General features: G+C 44.1%; 1 protein-coding gene across 2 annotated transcripts; it reads left to right on the forward strand.

Annotated features, from left to right (window-relative positions):
• Positions 1-4,494: 4,494 nt before the first annotated feature.
• rasgef1bb (RasGEF domain family, member 1Bb) lies at positions 4,495-14,713 on the forward strand. Of its 2 annotated transcripts, XM_066650821.1 has the most exons (14): positions 4,495-4,728; positions 6,563-6,752; positions 6,845-6,967; positions 8,298-8,435; positions 9,679-9,906; positions 10,080-10,154; positions 10,413-10,505; positions 10,681-10,783; positions 11,567-11,646; positions 11,751-11,846; positions 12,233-12,328; positions 12,514-12,637; positions 13,850-13,922; positions 14,212-14,712. In XM_066650821.1, exons 2-14 carry the CDS (start codon positions 6,570-6,572, stop codon positions 14,231-14,233), a joined length of 1,434 nt encoding a protein of 477 aa, XP_066506918.1. In that variant the 5' UTR covers positions 4,495-4,728; positions 6,563-6,569; the 3' UTR covers positions 14,234-14,712. The 2 variants fall into 2 exon arrangements, with proteins under 2 accessions (XP_066506918.1, XP_066506919.1); XM_066650822.1 differs by lacking the exon at positions 4,495-4,728 and having other exon boundaries at positions 6,565-6,752; positions 14,212-14,713.
• Positions 14,714-14,786: the final 73 nt, after the last annotated feature.

Consider the following 14,786-nt stretch of genomic DNA (forward strand, 5'->3'; position numbering starts at 1 on the left):
GGAGGAAACCCACGCAGACACAGAGAGAACACACCACACTCCTCACAGACAGTCACCTGGAGGAAACCCACACAGACACAGGGAGAACACACCACACTCCTCACAGACAGTCACCCGGAGGAAACCCACGTAGACACAGGGAGAACACACCACACTCCTCACAGACAGTCACCCGGAGGAAACCCACGCAGACACAGGGAGAACACACCACACTCCTCACAGACAGTCACCCGGAGGAAACCCACGCAGACACTGGGAGAACACACCACACTCCTCACGGACAGTCACCCGGAGGAAACCCACACAGACACAGAGAGAACACACCACACTCCTCACAGACAGTCACCTGGAGGAAACCCACACAGATACAGGGAGAACACACCACACTCCTCACGGACAGTCACCCGGAGGAAACCCACGCAGACACAGGGAGAACACACCACACTCCTCACAGACAGTCACCCGGAGGAAACCCACGCAGACACAGGGAGAACACACCACACTCCTCACAAACAGTCACCCGGAGGAAACCCACGCAGACACAGGGAGAACACACCACACTCCTCACAGACAGTCACCCGGAGGAAACCATTGCAGACACAGGGAGAACACACAACACTCCTCACAGACAGTCACCCGGAGGAAACCCACACAGACACAGGAAGAACACACTGCACTCATAGAAGAGAATGACCAGAGGTGAACCATTTTGAGGCAGGACTCTCCAGAGAAGTCCATTTCAAATTAAACCAATCTGAATGGTCTTTTCCCCGACGTTTGGGACAATCATGAGATATCCTGTTTAATTCATCAGTGATTTTGTGAAATATGTTATAAACAAAGCACATGTAATATTTCAGTCCAGAGAAGCCATAGAAAACAAAAATACACTCACATACAACAGACTGCCCTCTTATCCAGCCGAGAAGTGGACACCGCGTTTAAGCGACATCTGTTGTATGGCTGTGTTCTAGACGTGTTCTTTAAAGCTACTCCGATGCCAATGACATTGGCCCTAAAGTGAGTGTGGGATTTTCTAGTGCCTTGTTTACAACAGCAATATTACAGGGTACTACAGAACAAAGAGTGTTTGGAGCAGTATCACTTTGATTATAAGGTTTAACCATGTAATTTGGATGTGTTTATGCTGTTATTGTTATTACATTCTAACAAATGGCTTACAGCTTGCTTATAAAGCCCAGCCGAACCAATAGAAAAGTTTACCTTCACATGGTTCGAGGCTTTCAACATTGTTCAACTCTGGTGATTCTGAGCACCTCAGATATGAAATGTTTAAGGAAGAAACTTATTTTACGTCATTGTTTCGGGAAGAACTGTTTATAACACTGTTATAACAATATTGGATTAGTTCAGTTTGGATTCCCTAATGCAAATGAGGAAACGACTGTTTATTTTGTCATAAAAACAATATTGGCTGAGTTACAGGTTATTAATTCATAAATGTGAAATTATGCTGTGTTTATGATGTAGTGTAAATGGAGAGGAGGGGGAGGAGGTGTGCCTAGCAAATTAGACCCATGGTGAAAATCTCAATGTGGGAAGTTTCTTATTGTTTCAAGCTTCACATGAAAAAAAAAAAAGATAATAAATATTTTAGTCTGTTCTATAGTTCTCTGAAATCGTTTCATGTCGTTAATATATTGTTGGTGTTAATATGGTGCCTATATTAGGAATGAATGGTCTAACTGATTTCTTTTTGAGAAAATTAAAGCTGTTTATAAATCGCTGTCCTGTGGTAAACATTCATACATTCATACACCCTGGAGGGGGCGCCAGTCCTTCACAGGGCAACACAAACACACACACACATTCACTCACACACTCACACCTACGGACACTTTTGAGTCGCCAATCCACCTACCAACGCATGTTTTGGACTGTGAGAGGAAACCGGAGCACCCGGAGGAAACCCACGCAGACACAGGGAGAACACACCACACTCCTCAAAGACAGTCACCCGGAGGAAACCCACACAGACACAGGGAGAACACACCACACTCCTCACAGACAGTCACCCGGAGGAAGCCCACGCAGACACAAGGGGGAACACACCACACTCCTCAGAGACAGTCACCCGGAGGAAGCCCACGCAGACACAAGGGGGAACACACCACACTCCTCAGAGACAGTCACCCAGAGGAAGCCCACGCAGACACAAGGGGGAACACACCACACTCCTCAGAGACAGTCACCCGGAGGAAGCCCACGCAGACACAAGGGGGAACACACCACACTCCTCAGAGACAGTCACCCGGAGGAAACCCACACAGACACAGGGAGAACACACCACACTCCTCAAAGACAGTCACCCGGAGGAAGCCCACGCAGACACAAGGGGGAACACACCACACTCCTCACAGACAGTCACCCGGAGGAAGCCCACGCAGACACAGGGAGAACACACCACACTCCTCAAAGACAGTCACCCGGAGGAAGCCCACGCAGACACAAGGGGGAACACACCACACTCCTCAGAGACAGTCACCCGGAGGAAGCCCACGCAGACACAAGGGGGAACACACCACACTCCTCAGAGACAGTCACCCGGAGGAAGCCCACGCAGACACAAGGGGGAACACACCACACTCCTCAGAGACAGTCACCCGGAGGAAGCCCACGCAGACACAAGGGGGAACACACCACACTCCTCAGAGACAGTCACCCGGAGGAAACCCACACAGACACAGGGAGAACACACCACACTCCTCAAAGACAGTCACCCGGAGGAAGCCCACGCAGACACAAGGGGGAACACACCACACTCCTCAGAGACAGTCACCCGGAGGAAGCCCACGCAGACACAAGGGGGAACACACCACACTCCTCAGAGACAGTCACCCGGAGGAAGCCCACGCAGACACAGGGAGAACACACCACACTCCTCACAGACAGTCACCCGTAACGGAAATCGAACCCACAACCTCCAGGCCCCTGGAGCTGTGTGGCTGCGACACTACCTGCTGCACCACCATGTGGTCAACAAACCTGATGTATTTTGTTGTACACATTTTCTCCAAATAACTCCGGATTCTCATTAGATTAAGAATACAGTTCATTAACTAGTTATTTCCAAATATCCTTGTATCAGGATCTCGATGTTACATTTTGTACCTCTACAAACTGTGGTTCACTTATGCTCTTTATACAACGTTCACATTTTCCTTTAATGATCAGGCCCTCACAAGGCTACCACAGAGCAGGTGTTTGTGTGGTGGATCATTCTCTGCAGTGACACTGACGTGGTAGTGGTGCTGTGTTGTTAGGGTGTGTTTATATTTGTCTAGACACTAGTGCAATTGATCTGTTAGTGTGGTTCATTAGAATAAAACACACCACACTCCTCACAGACAGTCACCCAGAGGAAACCCACGCAGACACAGGGAGAACACACCACACTCCTCACAGACAGTCACCCGGAGGAAACCCACGCAGACACAGGGAGAACACACCACACTCTTCACACTATTTTGAAAAACTGTAAGCGCGCAAGATGCGTAAGTGAACTCTTCCTTTCTAACTCTGGTGCACACCAAACAAGCAGACAGAGACCGCCTGAGCATGTAGATCTCAGTCAATTTCTAAATGAATTCTGGTGCATTTCAAGTACGAAAAACAATACAAACCAGAGCATCTAAGCTGAACCAATCACTGGATATGGAGTCACAAGATGCTACATTAAACATGGTGCATAATAAAAAAAAGTGCGCTGGAAACAGTGGCATACTTTTTTTTAGTTTGTGCAGCAGATGATATTCTGGTGGTGTTTTGACTCTGTGATCCACTTTACCATTTCTTGCTGTGTTTACAGTTGATAAAAATACCTCCAGGTGTACACAATACACTGATAAAAGCATTAACCTCAGCGTGGTGCATTATTTTGGCTTTTAACATTCATTCATTATCTGTAGCCGCTTATTCAAATATCACATTATTTTTATTATATTGGTTTAACTGTTAATTTATCAGTGTGAACATTAAGCAAACCCTCAGTTTGTGATGGTCATTGTCTAGTCCTGTTGGCCGGATAATTTTGGGTAAGCATACAAATCCCAAATCTCTTAAAAACTCCTGTAGCACTGCTTTGTCTGATCCATTCACACCAGCACAACACAAACCACCGTCATATCAGTGTCACGGTAAAACTGAGACTAATCTGTCCTCTGGTGATCCTGTGGGGGCCCTGATATTTGAAGAAGGTCTTACAGGAGGTTTTACATTGATTTTTAAGGCATTAACATCGGAATACTAACCTCTATAAACGGTAGAAAAGAAAAACAATCCAAAACAATCCACCTTGTTTTCAGGGCTATTTCAAACTAGCAGTGGTGTGATTCGAACGATGATGGACGCGACGCTGACCAATCAGACGTCCGGGATATTTCAATTCTCGTGTTGTCGATGGTTATTGGTCAGATCTGTGTTGTAGGCGGGGCCTCCGTGGACGTTCTCTTCTTAATGGCTCCAGCGCGTTTTCCCCGATAGTCTCACACTGGATTAACCACCTACAGCAGGACTAACAATGGAAGTTACGGCGCGTCGGGTTTAACTTTCTCAACGTTCACAGACGCGGTTCTTTCACACGAGCTTTGCTTGAAAACAAAGGGAGAATATCTCTTAATTAATTGGACAGGGATTCGTACGGTTTAACGGTTTCTTTTTGTTGTTGTGGAGATTTTTTCACGTCACCACACTGCTCGGGTTTTCTCGGTAAGTTGCTGTTCAATAAAATACCGTTTTATTTACCACAGGGCAGTGGCCTGTCAACGGCTACTTTCATTTGACTTTTATCTAACGGCGATATGAGCTGAGCTGCAGCATACGAAAGTAGTTACTAACAACTCAGGGCTTTAACGCTACTTTAATGTGTTCACGCCTGCTGTAATGTTCTCCATTGAAGCCCTCAGCCCTCAGTGATTACCCTATCGCCCCGTGTTAGCACTTTAAGGTGGATAAAACCGTCTGTAGGTGAGATAAGTGTGTTCAGGTGCTTGCTTTGATTACAGTTGTTTTCTCTCTGCGCTGTTTTCCTACTCACATTAATTTCCCACACAGATGAGTCAGGCAGTGGTGTTCAGAGGGAAGGGCCGAATGTAGTTAGACTGGGGTTTTTTTGTTTTTGACTTTTCCTTCTTATTTTCCCGTTTGATTTCCATTTATCACGCCAGTGTTTTTCATATTTATCTTTCCACCAATATCACCACTCAACTGAAACAAGAAACCCTTGAATGCTGGACTCTAAGCTGATTGTTTTGTGTTTTTCTCTGTCTCCTGAATGTTGTTGGACTTGTTCAACCATAAAGATTGATGAGCGTGACCTCACTGGCCCAAGTGCTTTGTGGTGAAATGGCTAGGAAGTGCTCTATGAAGGAGTTGGTTAATAATTGACTATAAACCAATAGGAAAGGTGTGGTTCATGCTCGAGAAAAATGGACACACATTTAAGGACCTTGTTTTCCCACAGACTATTTTGGTCTCTAATGTACCACATGAGTCTACACTTTGTTTGAATATTGTTATCAAATGGAACATAATGCTCCTGATATCCTGATAATAATGTGGACATTATGGGGTTTACATATTTATTTTGTAATTGAACAATAACAGACTGTAATTGCCTCCAATACTTTATTTGCCCATTTTCATCCTACTTCAAAGACCAGGACCACCACAGAGCAGGTGTTATTTGGAAGGTGGATCAGACACGTCAGTGCTGCTGGAGTTTTTCTACACTGTCCACTTTGTATCTCAGCCACTGCACACTTGATCACCCTCTAGGATGCTGCCCATCTGAAGCTGTTGAGTGGATATTTTTGATAACGTACCACCACCACGTCAGTGTCACTGCAGCACTGAGAAAGATTCACCACCCGAATCGTACCTCCTCTGTGGTCCAGACACTTAAGAAAAGGTGAAGGGGAGCTAACTAAGTCTGTAAAGCAACTGTACGATTTACGAGTTAAAAAAACAACAGCAACGATCTCTTTCCTCTTCCCCAATGAAGTCAATCAGCCAAGAAATTATTGGAATTTTTTGCAATCAAGCATTTAACCTTATACTAAAGTTCCTAAATGCTAATCCTACGTTTTGACAGTGCTCATAAAAACATGAACAATAGTCTGTTTGCTCGATTGGTTTCCTGTTTTGGACACAGTTAATGCTGTGTATATAAATGTTATGCGCCAATGAGGAACATGTTTGAATGCAGCCAACGCTGGGGTTTTTCCTGCGGTGTAAGCAGTGTTGTGGCTCAATTTGATTTGATTAAAAAGTCCTTTCCTTCTTTAGAAACATCTTTAGCCAGAGGGCTTGACATTCATATCCCACTGAACAGTTCATCCCAGTCCAGGAGATCAGTAGACCAGAGAGAACTGCCATTAAAGCCACATGGCCAGGAGGACTTTGCTCTAATCCCATAACAGTGTTAAGAGAGTTAAGTGCATATATAGGACCGAGAGAGGCCTTTAAGGCAACATGAGAGCGAAACTGGAAAGTGCCAGACAGTCTTCCGGTGTGTATTGACAGATGCTGATTTCACCCTTAGGACCAGAATGCCCCAGACGACTCCATTCGCAGCCAAGTGCATTCCCAACCCATACGGCAGTGGTCACTCTCACTACAAACCAGTGGAGGAGAGCTATGGCGGTCTCCTCTATCATGACAACAACCTTGTCTCGGGATCACTCGAAGCTCTTATACAGCACCTTGTCCCTACAGTGGACTATTACCCTGATGTAAGTGGGTGGACTTCCATGGAAATTCTATTAATAAACTTCCGCAGCTTAAGGGAATGTGTTTAACACTCTTTATCTTCTCTTTATTTCAGAGGTCTTATATCTTCACCTTCCTCTTGAGCTCTCGTCTCTTCCTGCATCCGTTTGAGCTCATGTCCAGAGTGTGTTATTTGTGCGTGGAGCACCACAGAGTCGGCGACCCACAGATTGATAAAGTATGTGTTATAAATACAGCTGTTTCATTACAGTATTGTTGTAATGTAGTGAATACACTGTGATTTTAATATGTTACACAGTAATATACTCACAAAGACAAGCCCACATTTTAAAGGAAGAAGAAACATTTGTTATTTGGTGTTTAAATGCGTATTCCAGGGTATTGTGTTATGGATGTTTTCTTTTTAAGAGTGTAGCTTCAAAGAAGTTCAATAATTCAGCAATGTTACTGCTTTAAAGTCCATCCATCCATCCATTATCTGTAACGCCAGTCCTTCAAAGGGCAACACACACTCTCACACATTCACTCACACACACTCACACCTACGGACACTTTTGAGACACCAATCCACCTAGAAACGTGTGTTTTTGGACTGTGGAAGGAAACCGGAGCACCCGGAGGAAACCCACGCGGACACAGAGAGAACACACCACACTCCTCACAGACAGTCACCCGGAGGAAACCCACGCGGACACAGAGAGAACACACCACACTCCTCACAGACAGTCACCCGGAGGAAACCCACGCGGACACAGAGAGAACACACCACACTCCTCACAGACAGTCACCCGGAGGAAACCCACGCAGACACAGGGAGAACACACCACACTCCTCACAGACAGTCACCCGGAGGAAACCCACGCAGACACAGAGAGAACACACCACACTCCTCACAGACAGTCACCCGGAGGAAACCCACGCAGACACAGAGAGAACACACCACACTCCTCACAGACAGTCACCCGGAGGAAACCCACGCAGACACAGGGAGAACACACCACACTCCTCACCGACAGTCACCCGGAGGAAACCCACGCAGACACAGGGAGAACACACCACACTCCTCACAGACAGTCACCCGGAGGAAACCCACGCAGACACAGAGAGAACACACCACACTCCTCACAGACAGTCACCCGGAGGAAACCCACGCAGACACAGGGAGAACACACCACACTCCTCACCGACAGTCACCCGGAGGAAACCCACGCACACACAGGGAGAACACACCACACTCCTCACCGACAGTCACCCGGAGCAGGAATTGAACCCACAACCTCCTTTAAAGTCTCTACAATTAATATTGTAATGATAGGCTTATTGTTCTGGGTGTTGATACAGTACACAAAAAAGGGATCTGTATTATACCAAGAAAATTATACATATGTAAGTTGCATTTCAGACATTGTTTTATGCTTTGTTTTTATCTGCTGTCATTTAGTTTGTCAGCTTCCTTTCCGAAAAACAAATAAATAAAATTCAAATATCATGCCAAAAAATGTCAAAATATTTATATCATTTCGAAAATTTCCTCTTCCTTTCAACAGAAAAGGATCCGTGACATCGCTCCGAAAATCGTGCAGTTGTTGACGGAGTGGACAGAAACGTTCCCATACGACTTCAGGGATGAGAGAATGATGCGCAGCCTGAAGGAGATGACCCACCGCTTGGCCTTTGGAGATGAGGTCAGCAGCCTCCCCTCCCTGTGTTCTGTATTGACTGACCAGTGGGGATGATGTCATCCCTCTGATACTATCACTGATCGTCACCAGAGCAGATGACATCATTGCCTTTTCATTCTGATTTCTCACATGGATTCAAGGTCTCCCTTTGACCCGTCGCTAGGCGACATACTGTACCAGCCAATCAGGAGCCTGTGTGATCGCGCGTTAGAGTCCAACATTCTTCACGTTTCTCTGAATGCGCTACGGTACTCAAGGCTGCTGCATGGACAGAGATGTAAAGAGATTACGGCAGTGTGCTTTTTATAATTCAGGGACTCTGAGTGCAGCCTTCACTTCTGTAGACTGCTGGTGTCCACAGGCGAGAATGAAGAAAAAAACAACACACATGGGCACTTGATTTTCTCCTTGTTGTTAACATTAAACTGAGTGGAAGGCTATATTTTTAATAGTTTCCCTGCTCTAACCCAAGTATTGGTTGATAGTTATTCACCAGTTTGTTCTGGACACACTGCAGGGCTTATCCCCATCACAGAATGTAACAGAACAGCTCATGTGTCCAGAACTTTGTGGAACATCTGCTCATCTACTGTTTTTTTTAATTCAGGCTTATTTATGTAGAGCTTGTTCCCCTTTTCTGTTGAGATGTCTGCTAGATGTTGGCACATTGCTGTGAACGTTTGATTGCGTTTGTTCACATAAACCCGAGTGTGGTCAGGTACTGATGTCGAATGATGAGGTAATAATGTTGTTTGTAAATAACAAAAGCCATTCTAAATCACACCTTACCTCACTCAGAAGAACGCCATTGTGCTGCTCCACAGCCCACTGCTTGGGGCTTTTTGTGTTTAGCTGACTCTTGGCATTGAGCGCTGTGATTTTTATCCTGCTCCAGCTTGTCCCATGCATGGTTTATGTGGAGATTATCCGAGCTGTGCTTAGTTGAATGCCAGGTAAAAGCACACACGAAGTAGCTGAAGTCATTCGACTCAGGACGTGGTTTAGTTGGAAGGCTTGTGTTTTGTGTATGTTGTGCAATGCTTTTTTTTTTTTGGTGAGGATTAGAGCTCATTTCCCCATCAGTCTGTGCTATGTGTTTTGCTCATTTGTTTGCTCTTGCGGTTTCAGCTTTCCTCTGGTCCAAGGCCTCAGCAGGCTTGGACATGTCAGTGTAAAGACTGTGAGTGAGCTTGAATTAAAACGATTAGGACTGACTTCTTATTTCTCTTCTCCTGATGTTGAGCAGCTGTCCCGGAGGGCCATGCAGAGGCTCATCCAGCGGCTCTTACGCAAGCTGACCATCCTGGGACAGTACGAGGAGTCGTTAGTGACGTCCAGCTCGGCGGTGGCGGCGGCAGTGGAGAAGGCGGGAGGTCTGAAGGCCAAACAGCACGTCGTCCGCAGGGAGGAGTGTGTGCTGAACCTGTGTGATGACCCCTTCATCCTCGCCCAGCAGCTCACTCATATTGAGATGGTGAGTGGGGAGGAACTCATTTGTCGGTCAGCCTTTGCACTGTGGAGTACACTGTCATAATGCTTTTTTCCAGTAGCTGGGCTGTGTTGTGTTTAGCCTTGCCTCTTTTCTATCTGTGTGGAATAGTGTTGTGTTCATCCATAACCTGATTGGCGTCTCATGTTCCACTGCAGGAGAGGCTCAGTTACATTGGCCCTGAGGAGTTTGTCCAAGCTTTTGCACAGAAAAGACCCTCTGACAACCACAAGGTGAGCTTTTCACACAGCGCCTCTGACCATGGATTATGTAAGTGACCACTAAATGGGTTGGGAATGACTCATGAACTAAATGATTTTTACATGACATAAGGCCATAAGACCCGCCAACTAAATGTGGGAGGGAAACAAACCCCAGTAGATGTGCTCCAATCGTTTGTCATTATTTATGAAACTAGGGCAAGGGCTGTTTTTTTTTTTTTTTTTTTTTTTTTTCTTAAGCAACTTGACATGGAAATATTTTATCCACAGAGTTTCTTCGGCAAGAGAAGAGCGAGTAATCTTGAGGCGTATGTCGAATGGTTTAATCGGCTGAGTTACCTGGTGGCGACTGAAGTCTGCCTGGTGAGAGCACTCCTGGTCTGTTCTGAGAGCTAACTGTACAGAAGATGGAGATTTATACTACAGCATGTTTTGACAACAAAAAATATTATTACATTTATCCCACTCCTGGCTTCAGAACTCTCCCCTGCTGGTATTAACACTGTGCTGCCCTCTGGTGGCTGTTTGTGACTTTTAGCCAGTAAAGAAGAAACACAGAGCTCGGGTTTTGGAGTTTTTCATCGATGTGGCGCGGGAATGCTTCAACATTGGCAACTTCAACTCTCTGATGGCCATTATAAGTGAGTTCTTGTGTGGGTTTTTTTTTTTCCTCCTTCTTATTAAATACAGAGGTAGTGTCGCAGTCACACAGCTCCAAGGACCTGGAGGTTGTGGGTTCGTTTCCCGCTCCGGGTGACTGTCTGTGAGGAGTGTGGTGTGTTCTCCCTGTGTCTGCGTGGGTTTCCTCCGGGTGACTGTCTGTGAGGAGTGTGGTGTGTTCTCCCTGTGTCTGCGTGGGTTTCCTCCAGGTGACTGTTTGTGAGGAGTGTGGTGTGTTCTCCCTGTGTCTGTGTGGGTTTCCTCCGGGTGACTGTCTGTGAGGAGTGTGGTGTGTTCTCCCTGTGTCTGTGTGGGTTTCCTCCGGGTGACTGTCTGTGAGGAGTGTGGTGTGTTCTCCCTGTGTCTGCGTGGGTTTCCTCCCACAGTCCAAAAACACACGTTGGTAGGTGGCTTGGCGACTCAAAAGTGTCCGTAGGTGTGAGTGTGTGTGTTCTCCCTGTGAAGGACTGGCGCCCCCTCCAGGGTGTATTTCTGCCTTGCGCCCAATGATTCCAGGTAGGCTCTGGACCCACCGCAACCCTGAATTGAATAAGGGTTACAGATAATGAATGAATGAAATGTTCATCATATTATGGGGTGGGCTTGCCAAGCTATGTATTGACTTTAAATCATTTGCTGTTTTTCATTTTATTCATATCCAGCATTGAGATTTTCAGCAAGGCTTTAAAAATATTAAATCACAAATAATCCATGTCATAAATTTGTTATTTAATTAAAAATTCTGTTGTGAATTCATCCGACAGCTGGGATGAACATGAACCCTGTGTCCAGGCTGAAGAAAACCTGGGGCAAAGTCAACACGGACAAGTTTGAAATCTTGGAGGTGTGTATAAATGAAGCAGAACGAGAAAGGCTCACGTTAAAGGGCTGGAATATAATGGTTCAAAAGTTTTGAAAGAAAAACTTAATGTTCTTTTGTATTTATAGCATCAAATGGACCCCTCCAACAACTTCTACAACTACCGCACTGCACTGAGAGGAGCTACACAGAGGTCTGCCACAGCTCACACCACTAGAGAGAAGGTACTTCAACCCTGTCTCACACACTTACACACGTTCATGCATGGAGACAGCTGCAGTTATTCAGCGTGTGAGGTCATGAAATCAAACCATTTATATTAACTGATCAGCCACAACATTAAAACCACTGATTGTTGACGTGTATAAGATTGATTATGTCATTACCTGTCACAGGTTGGGATATATTAGGCAGCAGGTTCTTGTCTTATCGGTCTAGCTTTTATTTTGAAAAATAAAAAAAATAAAAATACAAGACAGTCATTCAGAACAGTTAAAATATAATACAGAACAAAATGTAGAAAATGGACCTTTTAAAAAGGGAAATACTTTACCGTTTTGTGAAAGTCTGAGCAGTCACATGTTAATTTTAACCCTGTCTCCTTCCTCAGATCGTTATTCCCTTCTTCAGTTTGTTCATTAAGGACCTTTACTTCCTTAATGAGGGCTGTGCTAGCCGACTGCCCAATGGCCACATCAACTTCGAGGTGAGTTTGTTTTGCAGAAAAGTTTAGATGCCTGTATTTATTGCATCTGAGGTGTTGATGAGCTTGGCACAGAACGCCATGTTAGTGACGTTATGAATTTATAGCTGTTGTCCAGTTTCCATAGCAACTGAACTGTTTTTGTTTGGTGTTTTTTTTTTTTTTTTTTTTTTTTTTTTTGGCAACAGAAATTCTGGGAGCTGGCCAAGCAAGTGAGCGAGTTCCTTTCATGGAGGCAGGTGATCTGTCCGTTTGAGAGGGACAGGAAAACTCTGCAGTATCTCATCAGCGTCTCCGTCTTCACGGAAGAAGGTGTGTGTGTGTCCCCTGAAATTAACAATAATGAACAGTTTTCATTAACACTACGACGACACAGTGCAAAACTGTTCAGGAACAATTATAATTTTGGGTCTGTACTTCTGCTGACACGAGATTTGATTTCCAGCATATATATATATATAAAATCAGTCTTTCCCCTAATTCCGGCCACTGCCGTATATGGTGCAATTCCGCTCTCTCTCTTCGCCAATCGCATTGGGTAAAACAATAAAACATAGGTTCAAGCCTTACTAGGGCATTTAAACACCTGTGTTGCAAGAAATCACACATCTAAACAATATTTAAGTATCTCTAACAGTGTTGTAATTCTTTGTGTGCAAAACTGCATGTGGAACATAACACATTTCCATTTCGCGACGGATATTTACCTCAGTGTAAAAGTTAGCTTAGCGGTTAGCTTCCTTTTCTCTGAGGGGAAAATCTACCGCCATTTTAATCCTTACATGTAGAGTACGGATACCAACACAGGACAAACGTAATCTCATTGTCAACCTCTCAAAACCACTGAATGTGGTAGAAACGGTGTCGTTTGACTGTCACAAGCAGGGGAGGTGGCCAAAGTTAGCGGGCGCTAGTAATCTTAGCAGTATTGGCACCTACTTAAACAAAAGCGTTTTTATCTAAAAACATATTTCCTTTCAAAGTCAAGCAAGTCTTGAACATTAATCTACACACATTTGACTCCTGAAAAATGTTGATTTGAGTGAGTAAAGCACTTCTATTTATTTACAGTTAGCTAAGATTTCCAATATTGTAATTAAAGTGGCAGGAACTTAGGGTACTTACGCTACATGGGTAACACTTCACAATAAGGGCACATAGTTCCTGATACTTAAAATGATACGTAAAAGGCCTACAAAATTGTTAGGTAATATCCAAATGAACCATTAAATGATGATAGTAAATAAGAACAAGCATTAACAAGCATTCTTTTAGGATTTTAGAAAATCCTAAAATAATATTTGTTCTTGTTTCTATCACACCTTAATTGTTGTGACTTTACTTAATCCTTTAGTTATGCTTATTAATGTCTAATTACATAACACTCTCTTACGTACTGTTAGTTGACTGTTTCTATCTAGTCCCACACCAACACTAAACACTGCCACAAAGCTCGAGACTGCTTTTTCAGATTCTCTCTCTCTCTCTAATGGTTCTGACCAACACGTGTTCTGATCCTTTCAGAGCTACAGCTGGCCTCCTACGAGACCGAAGGTCCAGAGAACAACCTGGAGAGAGACACTCGTCGTTCGCTCAGGTAACAAGCCTTACAGCTGTTCTATGATTTAAAAAAAAAAAAAGGGTTGGTACATTTTTAAACCGCTTTAATTAGCTCAGCACTAGGGTACACATCATATATTTGGTACTAAATGTTTTAGAAATAGGAAAATCATTTGTAGTATTAAAAAAATTCAGAAGTACAGATAAGAATGAATTTCTCTCTAAGTTTTGTTACAGTGCAACATTCAATTTGACATTTTTAAACCAACATTTCTTATTTGCAGACCATCCTGAGTGTTTTCTTCTTGTTTTTTCTGTATTTGCAGGTCGTCTCTCAGCAGGATGTAATTACAATGCACCAGTTTTGAGTGAATGAACTGTATACATTTTTGGAGATGTACATCATCCCTGGGTGAACTCTCTGTAAACTGAAAGACTGCACACTGATGCACGAGCTGCACACTGAAGACAGACTTTTGTATAAATATTTCTGTATGATTTTCTTCCCTGTTGAAGGATACGAGACTGGATTCTCATCACAACGTCCTCATTACGTTCAAGTAAACCTGCTCATCTTGTACCTCATGTAAAATGATTTGAATAAGCTTCATCTTATGTATCGTAAGCATTTGTTTTCCTGGATGAACGAAGAGTGTGTCGCTGGCTGACCTCTCCCATTGCTGAGTGTGAGCTTACACGTGTTCTTTTTTTATTATTGTACTTGCAAAGTGTATTTCTAGTTTTGTGTGTGACAGTATCATGTAAATGTTTTGTATGTTCTTGGTGACCTGACGTTTGTTTATGGTAAAAACATTGCCTTATAAAGAAATTTTAACATAACCAAGACTAAGGCTCTTGTTTGTATAATGTTCAATTCATTATAATCCTTACTGTTCTACGT

Source organism: Hoplias malabaricus, chromosome 18, assembly GCF_029633855.1.
Source record: "Hoplias malabaricus isolate fHopMal1 chromosome 18, fHopMal1.hap1, whole genome shotgun sequence".
Taxonomy (NCBI): Eukaryota; Metazoa; Chordata; class Actinopteri; order Characiformes; family Erythrinidae; genus Hoplias; species Hoplias malabaricus.